A 20,701-nucleotide genomic window follows, 5' to 3' on the forward strand; every position below is an offset into this window, starting at 1 on the left:
TTCATATGGAAAAATAAAAGACCCAGAATAGCAAAAATAATGCTAAGCAGGAAGTGTGAATCAGGCGGTATAGCGATACCAGACTTCAAACTATACTACAGAGCAATAGTAACAAAAACAGCATGGTACTGGTACCAAAACAGGCGGGTGGACCAATGGTACAGAATAGAGGACACAGAAACCAATCCACAAAATTACAACTATCTTATATTTGATAAAGGGGCTAAAAGCATGCAATGGAGGAAGGATAGCATCTTCAACAAATGGTGTTGGGAAAACTGGAAATCCATATGCAACAAAATGAAACTGAATCCCTTTCTCTTGCCATGCACAAAAGTTAACTCAAAGTAGATCAAGGAACTTGATATCAAATCAGAGACACGGTGTCTGATAGAAGAAAAAGTTGGCTCCGATCTACATACTGTGGGGTCGGGCTCCAAATTCCTCAATAGGACACCCATAGCACAAGAGTTAATAACTAGAATCAACAAATGGGACTTACTCAAACTAAAAAGTTTTTTCTCAGCAAAAGAAACAATAAGAGAGGTAAATAGGGAGCCTACATCCTGGGAACAAATCTTTACTCCTCACACTTCAGACAGAGCCCTAATATCCAGAATATACAAAGAACTCAAAAAATTAGACAGTAAGATAACAAGTAACCCAATCAACAAATGGGCCAAGGACCTGAACAGACACTTCTCAGAGGAGGACATACAATCAATCAACAAGTACATGAAAAAATGCTCACCATCTCTAGCAGTCAGAGAAATGCAAATCCAAACCACCCTAAGATACCATCTCACTCCAGTAAGATTGGCAGCCATTAGGAAGTCAAACAACAACAAGTGCTGGCGAGGATGTGGGGAAAAGGGTTCACTTGTACATTGCTGGTGGGACTGCAAATTGGTGCAGCCAATTTGGAAAGCAGTATGGAGATTTCTTGGAAAGCTGGGAATGGAACCACCATTTGACCCAGCTATTCCCCTTCTCGGTCTATTCCCTAAAGACCTAAAAAGAGCATACTACAGGGACACTGCTACATCCATGTTCATAGCAGCACAATTCACAATAGCAAGACTGTGGAACCAACCTAGATGCCCTTCAATAGACGAATGGATAAAAAAAAAAAAAAATGTGGCATTTATACACAATGGAGTATTACTCTGCATTAAAAAATGACAAAATCATAGAATTTGCAGGGAAATGGATGGCATTAGAGCAGATTATGCTAAGTGAAGCTAGCCAATCCCTTAAAAACAAATGCCAAATGTCTTCTTTGTTATAAGGAGAGTAAGAACAGAGTAGGGACGAAGAGCATGAGAAGATTAACATTAAACAGGGATGAGAGGTGGGAGGGAAAGGGAGAGAGAAGGGAAATTGCATGGAAATGGAAGGAGACCCTCAGGGGTATACAAAATTACATACAAGAGGAAGTAAGGGGAAAGGGATAAAAAATATAAGGGGGAGAAATGAATTACAGTAGAGGGGGTAGAGAGAGAAGAGGGGAGGGGGGGAGGGGGGATAGTAGAGGATAGGAAAAGCAGCAGAATACAACAGACACTAGTATGGCAATATGTAAATCAATGGATGTGTAACTGATGTGATTCTGCAATCTGTATATGGGGTAAAAATGGGAGTTCATATCCCACTTGAATCAAAGTGTGAAATATGATATATCAAGAACTAGGTAATGTTTTGAACAACCAACAATAAAAATTAATAAAAAATAAAAAAATAAATAAATAAATAAATAAAAAAGAATTAAAAAAAACAAACAAAAACTGATCACGCTTGTAATCTGCCTGTAATCCCAGTGGCTTGGTAGGCTGAGGCAAGGGGAGCGCAAATTCAAAGCCAGCCCTGTCAGCAGCCGTGAGGCACTAAGCAACTCAATGAGATCCTGTCTCTAAATAAAATGCAAAATAGGGCTGCTGATGTGGCTGATGGTAGAGTGTTCCCGAGTTTAGTCCCTAGTACTGAACTCAGTACCCCCACCCAACCCCCGCCAAAAAAAAAAAGTGGACCCAATGTTTTCATTATATTGAACACTGTATTTTGTTGTTGTTGTTGTTGTTGTTATTATTTTCCCCCTCAATAGAATAAACTTTAAAAGTTTAAAGATCTTGGGTGTCCTGCATCTTTTTGTATCTTGCATTTAATTAATAATTGTTGAATGGACTAAGTAACTTGCCTATAGTCACTCAACTAGTAAGTACCACATCTCAGTTTTAAATCTATATGTTCACTTAAAGCCTGCCTGTCCAATACAGTGAATATTGTATAGGAAGTAAAATGCACTGCATGCATGGTATTTTAACTTTTTTCAGTTTGGCCTACTCATCAAGCAGAATTATCATTAAAATATGACAATACTGTTTTTATTACTTATATTCTGTTGCCTAAGGGACAGGAAAGCAGATGTTGTTAATATAATGTTATTATAAATGTTAATAATGTTAAGAAGATGTTGACATAAGGTAGTAAACTTGAGTAATTTAACCTTAGGAATAGGTAAGTGTGTTATCTTAGCAACATTCTACTTAAATTTTACCTTTCCTTCCTTCTTCATTCTTTGAAGTAACATTCAGTTGGCATTCCCTTACCAAGTCTTCCACCATGTCTTAACCAGGGAAGCTGGGCTTACTGGAGCCTGCCCATGGTCCCAGCTACTTGGAACGGCTGAAGTGAGAGGATTACTTAAGCCCCGGAATTCAAGGGCAGGCTGGGTAATGTGGCAAGACCCATACATACATACATACATAAATTGAAAAGCATGGTATAGCTTGTCAATACACTTGTACAGTTTTAACACAGTAAGCTGTCCAAATCCTTGTATCAATGTTCCAGAATTTACCAGAGTCACAAGTCACTACTGATTTTTTTTTTTTTTTAATAAGAGGCATAACCCTATAAAAACACTAAAGACATTTGCTCTGGCTAAGGGATCTAAGCTTTAGATCTATGTACTTTAGAGTGTTCTTTAGATGTTGCTCAGGGATCCTGAAAACTAGAATGTGAATTTTGAACAGTATCCTTACCAATCACCTTTTGGGGGGTTTGAACAATATTATAGGTATAGAAAGGACTAGCTAACTACTTTTTCCACTTCCAAAATATCTATGTGGTCTTCCATTGTTCCTTTTTCCCAGTGAGACATAATAATAGCAAAGTGTTATTGAACTGTAGCGAAATTTTCTGAAACTAAAGAATATCACAAAGGAGAAAAGAATGATAAGGAAAACCTAAAACTGGACATTTTAGACTGCCTCTTAAAATCCACTGCCAGTACTACTTAAACGTTCTCGCGAAGTTAGGGGGAGCACAGCAGCCTATTAAATCTCCTCTTCCTTCTGACACCAATCTCAAATTCAGGGCTCCCCAAGACATATCTTTTGGTTCAGTTTAGTAGAACAAAACTCACTGAAAGGTGTTCCACCATGGTTTTATTGCAGTGAAAGGATACAGATTAAAAGAAGCTAGAGGAAAGGCCCACAGGGCAGAGTCCAAAAAGTTCCCACTGCAGACCTTCTAGTTATACTCTCCCTTTCAAGTCCTGATCAGTGTTAACTGTTTTTGGTAACTCTCTGCGCCAATATGCCAGCCTACCAGAAAATCCTACCTTCCCAACCAGGAAAGGTCATTTAAGCTTTAGTGTCTAGAGTTTTTATTGGAGCTCGTCAAATAGACATGCTCAGCTACCCATGTGGCTTACCTCAGTCTCCAGGACCTCAGGATTTGGAACTGATACCCTGTGACTCAACATTGCCACAGTAAATCACATTGATAGATAAACATTCCTAAAAGCCTCAGGCAAAAAAATAAATAAAAAGGAAAGAAAAGGAAAATATGCTCCTGTAATCCCAGCTACTCTGGAGACAGGTAGGAGGATTGCCAGCCTGGGTAACTTAGTAAGACCCTTTCTCTAAAAAGTAAAAATAACTGGTGCTTGATGGTAGAGATTCAATCTCCAGCACCACAAAATAACAACAAAACAGAACACTATCAAGCATGACTTTCAAGGGCTTAGAGATCACATCTAAGAAGAGTAAAGGCAAGTCTCCTCTTTGGGAAAGATTAAATTCTTTCCTATATAATTGCCCTCCTACCATGTAAAAGTGCCTGCTGTCCTCCTCAATTTTTAAAATATTAGCTTTTCAATTGTCCCCTAACTTTTCACCAAGGGTAGAAATAACAGCATTTGAATTTGCCACGATATGCCAGATTATGCTATAGTAACATCCCTAGTTCTCTGATTTTAAAAAACAAGTTATTATTCATACTAAATTATCTTTCTGTGTTAGAAGGAAAGCTTTACTGTGGGTTTTTTTTTTTTTTTTTTTTTTTAATTCTGTGATCCAGAATGACAGCTGCTTTAACATCTGGAATATCACAGTCCTAATGGCAGAGAAGAGTCTTGGAGGGTCTCACACTTGTCATTTCTTTGACCAGTGCATGTCACGTGGCCATATCTGATTTCGAGAGAAGAGTGGCTAACAAAGTACATGGAGCTAAACAGCAGAGATTAGTTATATTATGGCATCCAATAAAGGTATTCCAGAGGTCTGTTCTCATTTGAGGGTCTTGGATGCCCTAAATGAGCACTTTATCACACAGGTAAGTAGCATCATTTGATTTTGGGCAACTTGGGTAAATAAAATTAGGACGTGGTTAGACACTAATAGCTGACTGCTCCGATCTGAGTCAAACTTTCTACAAATTAGAGTTGACTTGTGAGCAATTTCCTCAAAAGATGATAGATTCCTACATAAAAAGTTAAAGTTGTTGTGGGGCACAGTGGTTCACACCTGTAATCCTAGAGGCAGGAGGATCTCTAATTCAAAGTCAGCCTCAGCAAAAGCAAGGCGCTAAACAACTCATTGAGACCCTGTCTCTAAATAAAATACAAAATAGGGCTAGGGATGTGCCTCAGTGGTTGAGTGCTCCTGAGTTCAAACCCAAGTACTCCTCCAACCAAAAAAAAAAAAAAAAAAAAAGAAGTTGTCCATTATAATTATAATGACTATTGTGAAGATAGTTCATAGATTTTGCTGAAGTGCTATTTTGTGTAGTTTTAACACTCATCTGCTCCACTGAATCTGTAAAATAGATATATATAGCATATATATAGCATATATATAGCATAAATGAATAGGTATGTCAAAAGGTTTGGAATGAGTTTTTCCTTCCTTGATAAATTACCCACAGGTGAGATTTACCAAATGACTGGTAAACCTTGTTTTATGACTTTTCCTGGCTCAGCTACCCAGAAATGTCTGTCCAGTGTAAATGTACTTACTATTTCTCCTGTGAATGCCTCACTTTCTACTCTACCAACCCATGTCAGGTGCCTTGAAATCCCAACTCAAAACTCAAATCTGCAAGTCTTCCTCAGCTATTCCACTCAAATCTGCAGATGAGAAATGTGACTGATGAGTACTTTATTTTTATTCAAGACTTTCTTGGACCATCAATATTTGATTATTTTTAAAAAATATAACAAAAAATTGTATGAGCTTAAGATCTTTTATGGAAAAATTTAAATATTTGGAAATAGAATAGTATAATGGGCCTCCAAATACTGATGGTTACTTTAAATAGAATTATTATTCAATTTTACAGTCCTACAATGAGGATATTGTCTTTATTTCACACATTATGTGGAAGAGCAGTGACTTACCCCAGGTACCATAGGAATCAAATGGCAGAAAGGAATTCGGGTCCAGGAATGTTTGGCTTCCTGTTATTCTGGCTACCCCTACATTTGGTATGCAAATCACCTGACATTGTTAGTATGAAAGTTTCTGTTTCTTAAGTGTTTTTACACACAAATGCCATTTTATTTATTTATTTTTTTAATATTTATTTTTTAGAAGTAGTTGAACACAATATCTTATTTTATTTATTTATATGTGGTACTGAGGATCGAACCCAGGTCCTCGAATGTGCTAGAGTGCTAGACAAGCGCTGGTGAGTCCTTGCTTCCCCAAATGCTGAAGTATAACACCAGAGAAGCACGCAGAGGCAAGTGTAGAGTGAGAAGTGGAAGGCTTTATTAAAGGATAGCAGAAAAGATTTCCTCCTGGAGGAAGAAGGAGACCCTCGAAAGGTGGAATCTGAGGCTGGGGATATAGCCAGTTGGTAGAGTGTTTATATATATAGTTGGTAGAGTGTTTGCCATGCATGTACAAGGCCCTGGGTTCAATCACCAGCACCAAAAAAAAAAAAAAAAAAAAAAAAAAAAGTGGAATCTGTGGAAGGGGGAGATCTTCCCTTTGTTATATCTTAGGTCTTCTTTTAGTCCTCCCACTTGGGAATGCCAAGAGGTGGGAGAGAAGTGGACTGATGGAGCCGGGGGAGGGTGGTTTGATTAGTATCTCCCTGTTTGCTGGGAGCTACTTCATTAACAGTTCTTTAGGATGGGTTCTGGGCCTTGGGGACATTAATTTTTCAATTTTCCCGGCTGTTGTTCTGGTTTCCTGGACTCCATTCTCGATAATGGTCTCCATTTTCTTTATCTTACTCAATGTTAGACCCAATTTACCTAACTACACTAACTACCTATTTTTAAATCTGGCTTCACTAGTCCCCATGCCAATTCAATAACAAGGACATGGTTTTGAGAAAAAAGGAAAAAAGTTTTATTGCTTTGCTAGCAAAGGAGAAACACAGGGGACTCCTGTTCCAGAGGCTGTGATTCTGCTCATCAGGGAAAACTGAGGATTTTTAAAGGAGCTATTCAAAGGGTACTTTCCAGGTGTGCTCTGGTAGGGGGTCCTAGGGACCCCTAATGGTGTGTTAGAATTCACTTGTTAATTTGGGAGACATTCTCTTCCCAGATCCTCTGGCAGTCATCTGCTTCCTGTGGAGCACAGGTAACTCAAGGTAATCTTGTTCCCCCGCCCCCAGGTTAGGGAGAAGGAGAGGAAAAGAACTTGTCTTTTAAAACTAAGCCTCAGAGCATATATTCAGAGTTTATATTCCAAAGATAAAGTGGACCATTGTTACAGCCTGAAATAGTTATGGTGTATTTCTTGGGGTGCTATGATGTATTCTTACAATATACTAAAAGAGTAAAAAGCCTTGCTTAGAGAAAACTTTTTTTGGTAGGTTACTTAATACACCCCAAAATTTGTATACATATTTTACTGTTTCCTATGCTGATATTTTCCTTTTTTTATAAACAATACAAAGCATAATCAGTTCTGGTTTCTAATATTTTATAGGAATGATTAAAATGTTTAGAATCATGTTATGAAGCCCTGCTTCCCAGAAAGTTCTACTTTCCCAACAGGGGACTTGCACCTGAGTCTTGGTTTCCGAAGTTTTTATTGGCACTCAGCATGTAGGCAATAGACCATATGAATGAATGGTTTGATTGTTTTGTGTTTGACTTCCCTCTTGTGCTTTCACTCAAAAAAAGTTGTTGCTCCTTTCATTCCCAGGTTAAGAACAGCACCTGGCAGCGCTCTGCGCTTGTGGCAGAGCTCAATGCTCTGTTGACTCCTCAGATAGCCTTCACTGCCAGGGAAGACAAGCCATCTCCTTACCCAATCCCTACTGCTTAATAAAGTGGCTTTTCCCTCATTATCTCCACTAATTGGAGACCCTCTCCTTTCTGACATCTATAAATTTATAGGAGGAAACTGAGGAAGTTAATCACTCTGCTAAGTGGGTTTTATATGTGGTGACTGTTAGGACAAATGATGCACACACTTGATGGAGACGGCAAGCTTTTCTTTATACAGAGTCAACTGAATAAAGAGTCAGTTGGTGGAAACCAGCACCGCGCACTCTGGGGCAGAAAATGGGGTAGGGCTGAAGCAAGGGTCTGGGTTATACAGGTTTCATTTAGGGTGGGCCAGGAAGGCAATTCCTGGGGTTCCTTGTATTGGGGTCAGGTGCCAATCAAGTGCAAGTTCCTTTTGTGTTCCTCAGCTTTGGCTGCTGCCTGGTATTTTAAATGACAGAAGCTTAGGGAAAATTACTAGTGTGCCTGGCCATACGGCTTATACATCAAAGGAGTTAGACTTATTTTCCATATCCTTCAGTAACTGATACACCAGACATCTTTTTTTGGTGGTGGTGGGGTACTGACAATTGATCACAGGGCTTCATACATGCTAGGAAAGTGCGCTACCATTGAGGTCCGGTCTATTTATTTATTTTTGGTACCCGGGATTGCACTCAGGAGCACTCAACCACTCAGTCACATCCCCAGCCCTGTTTTGTATTTATTTAGAGACCGGTCTCACTGAGTTGCTTAGCGCTTTACCTTTGCTGAGACTGGCTTTGAACTGGCAGTCTTCGTGTTCAACCTCCTGATCCACTGACATTACAGACATGTACCCACTCCCCCGCAGGTTTATTTATTTTGAGACAAGGGTCTATTGCTAGGTTGCCCCACTTGGCTTCGAACTCGCCATCCTCCTGCCTCAGCCTCCTTAGTAGCTGAGATTACTAGTGTGCCTGGCCACACGGCTTACTGCATCAAAGGAGTTTGTAATCAACTACTGCTTGTCCCATCACTTCTTGCTTGATGGTGGAATGAAGAATATGGCAATTCTAAAGAGGCATAGATGTAAAAACTTAAAATATGATGAGACTTTATCACATGACCCTAGGTCTGAGGATCCCAACACCTAGTATATGAATATTCCATTTTGTTTGCAGATGGAGATTTCTCCCTACCCATCCGTTAAGAAACCAGTACAGACCAAGTCCCTTAACATGGTGTGGGAAGCCTACAGCACAACGAGACATTAACAAACCCTTTTCACAAACAGCTATTAAAAAAGCTGTCTCTGGAACGAAACTGTTGGGTTCAAATCCTGATAATCATTTATTAATCCTAAATTGTAGAAATGAGGTGGATGGATGTTCCGACATCACAGAACTGGGGTGAGAATCAATCCAAAAGAATCAATCCCTTTTAGCTGGATCCTCCTATCCAGCGACCTCTCACAGAAAAACCCCAGCTCAGACCGCTGGCCCGGCCTGGTCCACATCGCGCAAGCGCACCCTGGCCTCTTGGGATCCCTCCCTAAGCTCGCGTGTGCTAGTCGTCGGCGGGAGACTGGGTCTCGCGATGCGTGTGTGCGTGCGTGTGCGTGCGCGGTCCTCGCGAGCTCGCGCACGCCGCCTCTCGCAGTACGGGGCTGTGGCGGCCTCTTCCTCCTGGGTCCGGGGCTGCTCGGTGCGCGGTGCCCGCGGCGGGAGTTGGGCGCCGCTTTTGCCTCGCCGCTGCCGCCACCAACATCAGTGCCTGTCCCTCTGAATCCTTCCCTGCCCCGTGCAGAGTCGGCGGCTGGGGAGAAAGCGACGCCAGTGTGAGGTTCCCAGCCGATGGGCAGCCCCTGGACTCGCTGAGGGGCCGGGCTTCGAGTGGCCGAGGTAGGTGGGCGCGCGGCTTCTCCAGCTGGGGGAGCGGCGGCGGGGCTGCGGCGCCCGCGGGGAACGCGAGGACCGCGCCTGGTAGCTAGTGAGGAGAGCGCTCCGACCCGCGCCTGCCAGGGGCTCTGGCCTGACCCAGAGAGAGCGCAGGACGCGGACGTAGCCTGCCTTCCCGGTGTGGAGCCATCGCGGGAGAAATTCCTGCGGCGGGGCGGGGGAGGGCTCACCCTTTCTTTTCTTTGAGAGGTCAAAAACCGCAGTCCTCGCTCCGCCTTTTAAATAAGAGGCTGATTGGCGTCTAGACGAAGTGGCCTGGGGACTTCGACGCTTGCAGAACTCAAGAGTGGACAGACAGCAGGTTACGAATTTTGATGTAGGGAGGGTACACAGCCTTCTCTTTACTGTGGGCGCCTATCTTCTGCACACTTGTTATTGCAAATACATTAATAATCCCTTTTGGACACACAACTGGTGATACGTTTTCGAACGCCTTATGGATTCTGGCACTGGGGAAACTGCGCCGTAGGGCAAAGGGAGTGGAAAGAAGACAAAGGAGGCCGTTATTTATGTTCTGTCCTGGTATCAAAACTTTCCATGGTAGAGCAGGGTATGTAGCAACTGGCTTTTGTTGGATGGACTTTCAGAGTGATTGAGATGGGGTACAAACGAACACTTTATTTAGATTTATAAAATCGTACGTGGTGATATGTAATTATTAGCCAAATGTTCTTAAGTGTATATGTCTGAGAATTGTGATGTTATCTTTGGAGTAGAGCAGAACTTGGGTTTCTTGAAAGGAAAGGTTTCTTCATCTTTAGAAAGCCCGTGAATGCCTTTGAAATTACTAAAAATAGTTACAGTTCTTTATGTTGGCTGTAATGACTGCCACGTTCAAGATAAGGGAAAAGAATTCTTTTACCAAAAAAGCTCACTGAAAAGACTGGGAGAGTTAAAAATACACAGTAAAAATCGTCAGGAACATCAAGTTTTAGCTTATCCTTTAAAAATTCGAATTTAGTCATGGTCAAAATATATTGAAGCTCTTAGTTGACCCCCCTACCTTTAGTGAATCATTTTAAAAGATATTCTTTAACCTTTAGTAGTCAACACAGTGGCTTCCATTCACTCCACACTTTTTAAAAATGTAGTAGTCAATCTCAACTTTCTTCAGAATTGTGCATGTATACTTTCAAAGAAAGAATCAAGAATAGTTAGCTGGCATTCCCTGGAGCGGAAGAAGGAAGAGCAATATGAAATGCAAGGTTAATGCTTATGTATTATGCAGATGCTGCATACAGGCATATATACCTGCATATAAATACATATGATGGTTCTGCACACAAGGATCTGATAGTGCTGATTCATGTCTTAATAAGGTTGAAGTCTGAAAATTGGATTGTTTTTAACTAATTCCTATTTTAGTTAACTATTTACAGGAATAATTGTCATTAAGTTTCTTGTTTAGTTCCTTAGTTATTGGATAAGCAGAATATAATACTTGTTTTTTGACCAGTAGTAGGGAAGGAAAAACAGAAAATTCACACTTCAGAAGTTTTCTTTATTCAGTGTGTCATTGTTACCCATTGGAATATACAGCTGTACTCCTGTCCATTTTGTGTCCTAGTACTTAGAATACTGTCTTGCTCGTTGACCCTCTATAAATGTGATCTATGTCAAAAGCAAAATAACACAATACAAACTGAAGGCATAAATTCCTGGAGAAGATTAAAGGAATCAGAAATGTGTGCTTTTTTTGTTTTTTAATTGTACATCTGAGTTTTTATTTTATTTTTTTCTCAGTGTAGTTTGGTATCTGAGTAAAGGATATGTGGCTTCATTTTTTCTTCTAAAAGCCTAACATAATATAAGCTGAGACTATATATCCTGAGTGCTGGCAGATTGTGAATGTTGTCATATATTAAGATAAAATGAGGTAAAGGAAGTAAGGTCCAGAGGGAAAGTTTTGGTAAGGTTAGTGATACAAATTAAAAAGGAAAGACTATAAAACATTGAAACAGATTATAGACAGATTATTTTCTTCCTTAAGTGGCAGTCTCACCTGTGGGAGAAAGAACTTGTACACTTTTCTTCCTCTTTTTATGAGAATGTTCTAACAGGATGATTTCTGGTTTTGGGGGAATGGTAATTGTTTTCATTTCCTTTATTTATTTATTTTTTTACAGAGCCGGAGATCAAACCCAGGGCCTCACCCATGCTGTGCAAGCACTCTATCATTGAACTATACCCTAAGCCCAATTTTCAAATAATAAAGTTGAAAAGAGGTTTACTTTTCCTCTGGTAGTCCTTTCACAGGTCTGTGGGTTTTTCCTTGTATTTGCATATGATCTCTAGTCTGACTTTATGGGCAAAAAACGGTTATTTTGATTCCTATTCTTGTTCTATTTCTCAACTGATGTATGTTGAGGAATGTGTGTAGTCCTTTTTTTCCCATTTGGAAGGGAAATCTATCTGTTTTTATATGTTACCAACAGAAAGGTTTGTGGATATTTGTCCTGGAAGTGGCTAAAGAGATGAATAAAAAATAGGAATATTTTAAGTTGAGTCTTATGATTTCATTGTAGTATAGCTGAGTGATTCTTGTGGTGGGGAATGATTTTGCCCTCCAGGGAACATTTGACAATATCTGGAGAAATTTTCGGTTGTCACAAATTTGGGGAGTGGGGAGAAAGGAAGGTGTTGCTACTGACATCTAGTGGGTGTAGACCAGGGATGCTTTTTAACATCTTATAGTTCACAGGACAGACCCCACAACAATTTTCTTACCCAAATGAGTGTTGCTATTGAAAAACCTGCATACAAATATATCTGATTTCTGTACTGTAAATTGTTTGTTCAGAATTCGGATCATCTAAATTCGTATTTGACTAAACCATTTCCCTATGTGTGACCCTGGCGGTTACTTAAAGTCTTTGCCTGTTTCTGTAAAAATAGAGAAAATAATGTAAGTTTCTTGTCCTGAGAATTAAAGCACATAATGTGCAAAGTGCCAAGTTTACTGCTTGGCACATATCAAATGCTCAAAAACTAACTTTAGGTAAATGTATGTTTGGAACTTATTTTTAAGATCTATCATTTCTTACCTAATATTAGAATTGGAGCTGGTAATGTGATATTTAATAAGTAATTCTCCTTATATCTTTGGGAAGTGAGTGAAAAAAATATTCTTTTTTAGTGATTGTGTTTGGCCCAGTCTTGTTTTATATTCCCAGGCTTATAAAGCTCTTGCCATAAACAAGTAGCTTCTCATTTTAAATATTTTTCCTTCATACTTAAGACATTAAGTCAGTTGTCCAACAGTTCTATATCTATTGATTCTCAGCAAGCATTTAGTAATCCAACAGTTCGATTCTGATTTGATTCTCAATTCCTTTTGCCTTTATAAACTACACTAAGTTTACAGTGAAATCAGTGGCAGTGACTCAGGAGGTTGAGGTAGGAGGATCACAGGTTCAAAGCCAGTCTGTACAACTTAGTGAGACCTTGTCTCATAATATAAAAAGGACTGGAGATGTAGCTCAGTGATAAAGTTCCCTTGGGTTCATTCTCCAATATAAAATAAATAGGTAAATAAAAATTAAAAGGGCTGAGGATGTAGATCAATGGTAGAGCACCCCTGGATTTAGTACTCTACAAATCATCATTGTCATTACAATAAAATTTTAAAAATGAGTTTACAGTGGTTTTGGCTCACTATTTATGACCTCTGGTAGTAACTATTTTCATAACTGAGGCGTTGATGCAGTTATACCCATATGAAGGGTGCAGGCAAACATTTAACAACTTGAAACTGGACCTTAGTGTACATTTTGACTTTTTTCCTAAATCCAAATTAGAATCCATATCCTTATCTTTCTTACCTGTTGCAATGTAATACCATAGTCTGTAAGGCTATGGCTGGCTTGTCATGGGGTGTTATTAATACTTTTTTTCTTCTTTTTTTAATAGTACCTGGGATTGAACCCAGGGGTGCTTAACTACTGAGCCATATCCCCAGTCCTTTATATTTTTTATTTTGAGACAGGGTCTCACCAAGTTGCTTAGGGCCTTGAAAAGTTGCTGGGGCTGGACACAATATCTTTATTTTATTTTTATGTGGTGCTGAGGATCAAACCCAGGACCTCACACATGCCAGGCCAGCTTGCTACCACTTGAGCCACATCCCCAACCCAACAGAGATATGAAAAATTGTGATACGTATGTGTATTAAGAATTATAATGCAAACAAAAAAGTACATGTATAATGGCATAAATTGGTGTGAACATACTTTATATACAGAGATACGAAAAATTGTGATTTATATGTGTAATACGGATTGTAACGCATTCCACTGTTGTCGTGTATGAAAAAAAAGTTGCTAGGGCTTTGAATTTGTGATCCTTCTTCCTCAGCCTCCAGAGTCACTAGAATTACAGGCATGCGTTGTATGTGACTTAATACATTCCTTAAAAAAAAAGAAAAAGTTGTCCATGGATTGATTGATTGATTGATTGATAGACAAATAGATATGCAGTGCTGAGGATTGAACCCAGGGTCTCAAACATGCCAGGCAAGTGCTTTACCACTGAGCCACAACTCCAGGCCCAATACATGTTTAATATAGAAAAAGAAATCACATGGATATCCTCATAGTCAGAGACTTTAAACTGTTCAGGGCTCCTGTAAGGAAAGAAGATCCTCACAACACTTATCATCAAGGAAGAAAGCAGTGTTGCACATTGAAGATTTTGTCTTCAAAATAGGAGTTTTTTTTTTTTGTTTTTTTTTAATGGTTGTTAACTGTGTTTTTGTAGTATAAGTCTGTGTTTGTATGTGTGTATATTATAAACATATATAAAATGTTCACTCATTTTAACTAATGGGAACCTTATTTTCCCTTTTGTGTTGGTACTGTCTTCTGTTTGGCTAGAGGATGTTTGAAGGAGTATGTACCATGGGCCGAGAGATTATGTTCTTTGCTTGGCACATTCTGTCCTTTGTAAAGTGTAACACACACTCAGGATTCTGTATAAATAATAAATTACAATAATGATGGAGTCTCTCTTGTGGAAACTGTGGTCAGGTTAGAAGTATACATGTTAGGAATATAATAAAAGGCCAAAGGGAGCCATTCTAAGAAAGTTAGGCAAAGTGAAAAAAAAAGAATCAGATTAATGAAGAGTTCTTGGCATTATTATTATCCTTTTGGGGTTTAATAATCTAAAAGAAAAAAGCCTACAAAATGTAACATTTGTTTTCTGCTTACACCAGCTCCTAATCAGTGAATATCATGATTACTAAATTAGTATTATAATTGAGTTATCTTATATGACATTTGTCCTACCCGTGATTAAGTTGAGAAAAACAAGGATCTTTGAATCTTATGTGTTTGTTTATAAGTGGTCTAGAGTCCTGCCTGTCGGCCTAATTTTAGGTAGTGTACATAGTTGTTGGAAGACAGACTATTTTCCCACTGAATGCTGTCTGTCAGATATGTATTTGTGTATGTGTATTTATGCATATTTGTCTCTTATTTTTGGTAGAAAATGATGCATCCAGTTGCCAGCAGTAATCCAGCGTTCTGTGGGCCTGGCAAGCCTTCCTGCCTCAATGAAGATGCTATGAGAGCTGCTGATCAGTTTGACATATATTCCTCCCAGCAAAGCAAATACAGCCACACTGTCAGCCACAAACCGATGGTTTGTCAGAGGCAAGACCCATTAAATGAAACACACTTGCAGCCTACAAGTGGCAGAAGCATAGAGATAAAAGATGAACTAAAGAAAAAGAAAAATCTTAACCGATCTGGTAAGCGTGGCCGGCCTTCAGGAACCACCAAATCAGCAGGATACCGGACCAGCACAGGCAGACCCCTGGGAACTACCAAAGCGGCTGGATTTAAGACAAGTCCAGGCAGACCTTTGGGTACAACTAAAGCTGCGGGATACAAAGTCAGCCCAGGGAGACCTCCAGGTAGCATTAAAGCTCTATCCCGTCTTGCCGATCTTGGTTATGGCTGTGGCACTGCTGCTTTTCCTTATCCAATGATGCATGGCAGAGCAGTTCATGGGGTAGAGGAAACCAGCAGCGAAGTCAAGCCACCCAATGAATGAATGAGGTAGGAGAGGAAGGCCACGTTTAGGAGATTGTGAATAATCCCAAAGCTTCATGGTTTTATTTTGTCATATAATTTTATATTCTGGACTTTCTAAATTTCTTTTTCTGTTGGATTTTTTCCCCCTGCTTTTGCTCAGAAGCTGCCATATGCTGGCTGACAGATCCATTCAGGGCATAGCAGTGGCACTGTATTTGTACATAGGTTTAAGCATAATACCTAATCATTTTTGTCTTTCTTTTAGGGTTATGATTATGTCTTCTGTTTTATTACTACTTTTGGGCCATTCTAATAGATGCTTTATATGCTAAACAACTGAAACCATTATATACCTATATTAGTTTGTGAAGTAAGCCTACAATATAATAAAGATAGTATATAAGGTATTTAACTGGTGGAGCAAAAAAAGCAAACTAATAATTCAGGATTACTTGAGGTAATGGCTGTGTGAGTTTTTGTAACATTTTCATGAGAGTACACAGCTGTTTGTATGCTTTGGAATTTACATAGATTTCAGATGTTAAAAACTTATTTTTAATGTTCTGAGTTTAAGCAGCTTCTTATTTATTGATCTACATGGCATTAATTGATTTAACCATTATTCCTAAAAGAATTCTTTAGTGTTTGCCTCTTAGCAGTGATAGGTTATGTATTTTTAATTGCCTAAGAGCATATATACCAAACACTACAAACAATTCATATTTACAAAAAATTTAAACTATTTTATAAAAACTACACATTACATTTTTGGTGAAATACAATGCATTCTGAGAATAGCATTTTTAATATAATAGAAAAAAAACTTTCTTAAGGTCTGCATGTAGTTATAGTCACTATATTTTGCTTTTCATATACTTGGTGGATTTTAAAGTATTATGTTTAAAAACGTATTAGTAGTGCTCATTTCTTCGGAATTTTCTTAGTTTTTCTGAGAAGTTGTCCCATTGCATAGCACTTACTATGTTTTCAGGTTTATATTTACCAAAGGGCACAATTTGAGTGGTAGACTGTAAAATGGTATTAACAGAATGAAGTTTCCTGACTCAGAACCCAAATATTAAGAAATATAGAAATCCATCTATGCATGAAACATGTAAAAGAAAATTGTTGCTTAGTCTAATTAAAAATATTATGGCTCTAGTGAGACCACTTTCTCCAAAAGGATCCCCCCCTCCCGCCCCAAATAATGTTTGCTTAAAGCAAAATAGAAAAAAGGAAGAAAGTGTTGGGCAAAATGTACCATTGAGGTAGAGGGAAATCTCTCCTCCCTTCTTTCTGAAAGTGATTTTCCTTATGAATATGCATTTTATTCATCATGAGTTTGTTCTAAAAAAATTTACAAACTTCAGATTGGAAAAAATTCCACTGAACTTTAAAGATACAATGTTTGTACTTCCAATTTTAAATGCCTTTGAGATTAAAATGTAGATTTGCAGGACCCAGAAACTTAAAATAATTAAAAACTTAAAAGGGCACATAATGTGTTGGTTGGGCTTGCTCTCAGTTAATGCAAACTGATTGCAAATGGATGTCATGTTTCATACCTTTTTTATCAGGAAAAAAGCAGCAAGCCTTCAGGTGTTCCAGTGATGCCTGACACAATGAGCTGGACTTTATGCTGCTCTTTACAGTAAGAGGTGTTGCATTTTTTGTGGGGACTTTGTGCACTGGCGACTAAAACAGTGACCTCAATATTAGCTTTGCACAAACCATAGCAAACAATGTTGGATGACTACATAATTAATTGTAACATTCTGGCAGCTAAATTGCTACAAAAGTTTCTTCTTGCAGAAGCTTAGAATATAAAACTTTGAATAATTTACTCAGAACAGTATAACTTCTGACACACACAAATGCTTGCATCTTTATTCATGTGTTCATCTATCCAATTCTCTTCACTTAGCTGTTTCTCAAGATGATGTTCAGCGGTGGCTGCTTAGAAATACTTTCAATCTAGTTCCTGAAGACAGTTTTTTTAATGTACACCATTGTCAAGGATTTGGTTGCATGTTAAGTCCATTAGACATTGCCCTTTCAGTTTCTTTTCATCCCTGATTTTGTTAAACATGCTCTTCCTTTTATCCCTTGCCTTTTCCTGCATTCATTCCCTCTCACCCCAGCACATCTACTCAGTGGTGCTGTGCTGTGTGTCAGAAGATAAAGCAGGTGTATTATTGTATAATGAATTTTGTATACATGTTTCTGAAATGGTGAAATCAGCTAAAGGAGGTATGTTTATAATAGTGTTTATTATCAGGAGCTATGTCCCAGGAAAAAAGGGGGACAAATGGCTACAGTTGTGAATGGATAACATCTTTTAGAAAGCCAAATTTACTGTTCATGTGAACAGTTACCTGGAATATTAGATCTATATGCTGGAGAACATCTCCTGATTCCACTTACTTTTCTCCTTGTGAACAGTTCACTGGTGCCATGCTAAAGAGAAAGACATATAAGTGATAACATGAATGAAGTCTTAAAATATAAAATATTTTTACTTCTATATAATCTAAAGACTACATCGTGCATCTTTTGTAACACTGTCTCTTGTCATGATAAACACTGAAATAGCATGTTAAACAGTTGCCTATACTTTTAATATAATCAGTTGGGGAAAACTGGCCTTTCCCCCCACTATATGATTGTTCCTTCAAAGATAAATTGCTAATTTTATACTGTGTAATTCTCTTCTTCACAAAATAGGTTTCACATATTCTATGTTAAACTGTTGGTCAGAAAATGATCTGCTTTTCAAGTAAGTTTGCTTTACTCTTTTCTTTAAAAAATATTTTTTAACACGTCTTATTTACTATTATTATTAATAAGCTAACACAGATAAAATTTTCATTTTTTCACAGATGAAACCTTGCATAACTAATCTTTAGTATGGGATGATTTTGATACTATGTGGGGGTTTTGCACTGGATATTAAAAATATTGGCACAATGTATTGGAAGAAAATTAGTATCTTGTTTGATTTTCAATATTTGGGGACATTTTTAAAATCAGTGTTTCAATTAAACTATAAAAATTCTATTTATTTACATTTTAAAAGAAACATCTATCAAACTGTAAATTTACATATATTTTCATGAGATAAGAGTAAAGTTTCTTTGAGTTAACAAGGGAAAAGAAGTCTGGATCTGTTAGGTTAAGGGTAATTCATCCAGTGTAAGAGTAACCACAGTGTATGAGCTAAGAAAAAAATAAGTAAATAATAAATTTCTTTATATTCTGTGAAGCTTTAAAAGAATAATTCAGGGGATACTGATTATAACTGCTACTCTGTTAGTCATTGTTCCCATATGCAGTAAAATTTTAAGATCCCTTTATAAATGTGTTTATAAAAGTGTTCACAAAAGTTCAAAATATTTTTTTCCTTGGACAAAATAATTCCATGCTATTATGTTTTTGTTTTATTATAGCTTAAGTATTTACTCTTAAACTCTAGAATATATCTAAATCTTTTCTTTGGTTTTTCCCTCTTCTTTCAAGTAGATAAATCTGTGCCCTCACATATAATGTATTTGATTTTGGGGAAATTTAATGCTATAGTAAATCCAGTGTGTGATTTAAAGTAATCAGACCACTTTGATTCTTTTAAGTTTTTACAATTTCCTTTCCCACATAATTAGGGAGAAAATAATTACCTGATAATAAGCACGCTGTCCTCTGCTGTAAAAAGTCTGAATAGATACTGTGTATGTTTTTATGTCCATGAACTTGAGCTACTCGTGTGCAATTATGTGTATGGGAATGGAGTAGTGTTCATGATTTGTATCTACATCATCATATGGATGTATATTTATTAATAAAGTCATTACTTTAAAACCAACAATGTGTTGACTACTTTTATTATTTTTAGCATAGTACCTTTTCATGTAGAGTAATAATAAATAGTATACTTTTTCATGATTGTGGATAGTGTATTTTTTTTTTAATTTCACATTCTGAAATCTACCCCTCTAAACATTTTGTTTTTCTTAAAATGGTTATATATTTGTAATTTTAAATCCTTGAAAGTATGTTCACTTGTCTTTCCATTTTCTTCCAATTATTAAGCTACATCAGGCTAATATTCTAAGGCTTATATTTAAATCTAAACATTATCAATCCCTTTGGTTTAAAAAAATTCAGGCTGGCCTTGGTGGCGCATGCCTATAATCCCATTGATTTGGGAGTCTGAGGCAAGGTGATTGCAAGTTCAAAACCAGCCTCTGCAACTTAGTGAGGACCTCCCTAAGCAATTCAGCGATACCTTGTCTGTAAATAAAATATTTTTAAAAATGGGCTGGGGTTGTGGCTCAATGGTTAAGCCCCTCTGGGTTTAATCCACCCCCCAACCAGATATTAAACATGGCTCATTGTATTCTAATTTTTTATGTTAACTTTAAAGAGACCAGCATGGGCATCTTTCATGATTGTCAAATATCTGAGATATTAAAAATATGCTTTCCCCTAATTATATGAACGTATATTTTTGTTTTTCCCATTTTCTCTGAAGGCCGCAGATTATCTAAAACAAAAGTTGGCAAACTACATCCCACTGTCTGTTTTTGCAAATAAACTTTTACTGAATATTTGTTACTTTTTAATTATTACTTTTCATTTTTTTTATTGTTTTTATGTGGTGCTGAGGATCAAAATCAGTGCCTCACATGGGTGAGGCAAGTGCTTTAGCTCTGAGCCCCAGCCCCAGCCCTGATGTTTGTTATGTGTTTACTGATCATCTGGGCTACTTTTGCATTACAGTGGTGGAGTTAAGTTGTGACATAAAACCTGCAAAGCTTAAAATATTTACTATCTGTTCCTTCATGAAAAAAATCCCTTACGTGGAAAGATAAGTTGGAATAGAAAAGAGCAAATAAAATTTGAAGTTGAATTTCAAAAACCTACAAAAGAATTGATGGTGCATGCCTGTAATTCAAGCTACCCAAAGGCTAAGACGGAAGGATCATACATAATCTTTCAAACATCATATCTTAGCAACACATACACTGTAGAATGCTGGTTATTTACTGTCAAGATCAAGCACGTGACTGGGAGCTGCATCTGGCTGGCTGCCACTGCCCAGCCTCACAAGAAAGTATCATACCCTATCACTAGTCTGGGAAAAGATAAAAATTCAAAGTATAGTTTCTATTCAGTGCATTTAAGTTGATCCATCATAGATAGTGACTGTATACAAGACAATG

The 20,701-nt window shown here is 37.9% G+C and overlaps 1 protein-coding gene across 3 annotated transcripts; it reads left to right on the forward strand.

The window, feature by feature from the left end:
• The first annotated feature begins 9,123 nt into the window (after positions 1–9,123).
• On the forward strand, positions 9,124–19,316 carry C5H5orf24 (chromosome 5 C5orf24 homolog). Of its 3 annotated transcripts, XM_076856640.2 has the most exons (4): positions 9,124–9,393; positions 14,935–15,364; positions 17,063–17,136; positions 18,210–19,316. In XM_076856640.2, exons 2-3 carry the CDS (start codon positions 14,938–14,940, stop codon positions 17,101–17,103), a joined length of 468 nt encoding a protein of 155 aa, XP_076712755.1. In that variant the 5' UTR covers positions 9,124–9,393; positions 14,935–14,937; the 3' UTR covers positions 17,104–17,136; positions 18,210–19,316. The 3 variants fall into 3 exon arrangements, with proteins under 3 accessions (XP_076712755.1, XP_076712754.1, XP_076712753.1); XM_076856639.2 differs by having other exon boundaries at positions 17,063–19,316; XM_076856638.1 differs by lacking the exons at positions 17,063–17,136; positions 18,210–19,316 and having other exon boundaries at positions 14,935–15,510.
• Positions 19,317–20,701: the final 1,385 nt, after the last annotated feature.

Source organism: Callospermophilus lateralis, chromosome 5, assembly GCF_048772815.1.
Source record: "Callospermophilus lateralis isolate mCalLat2 chromosome 5, mCalLat2.hap1, whole genome shotgun sequence".
NCBI classification, from domain to species: domain Eukaryota; kingdom Metazoa; phylum Chordata; class Mammalia; order Rodentia; family Sciuridae; genus Callospermophilus; species Callospermophilus lateralis.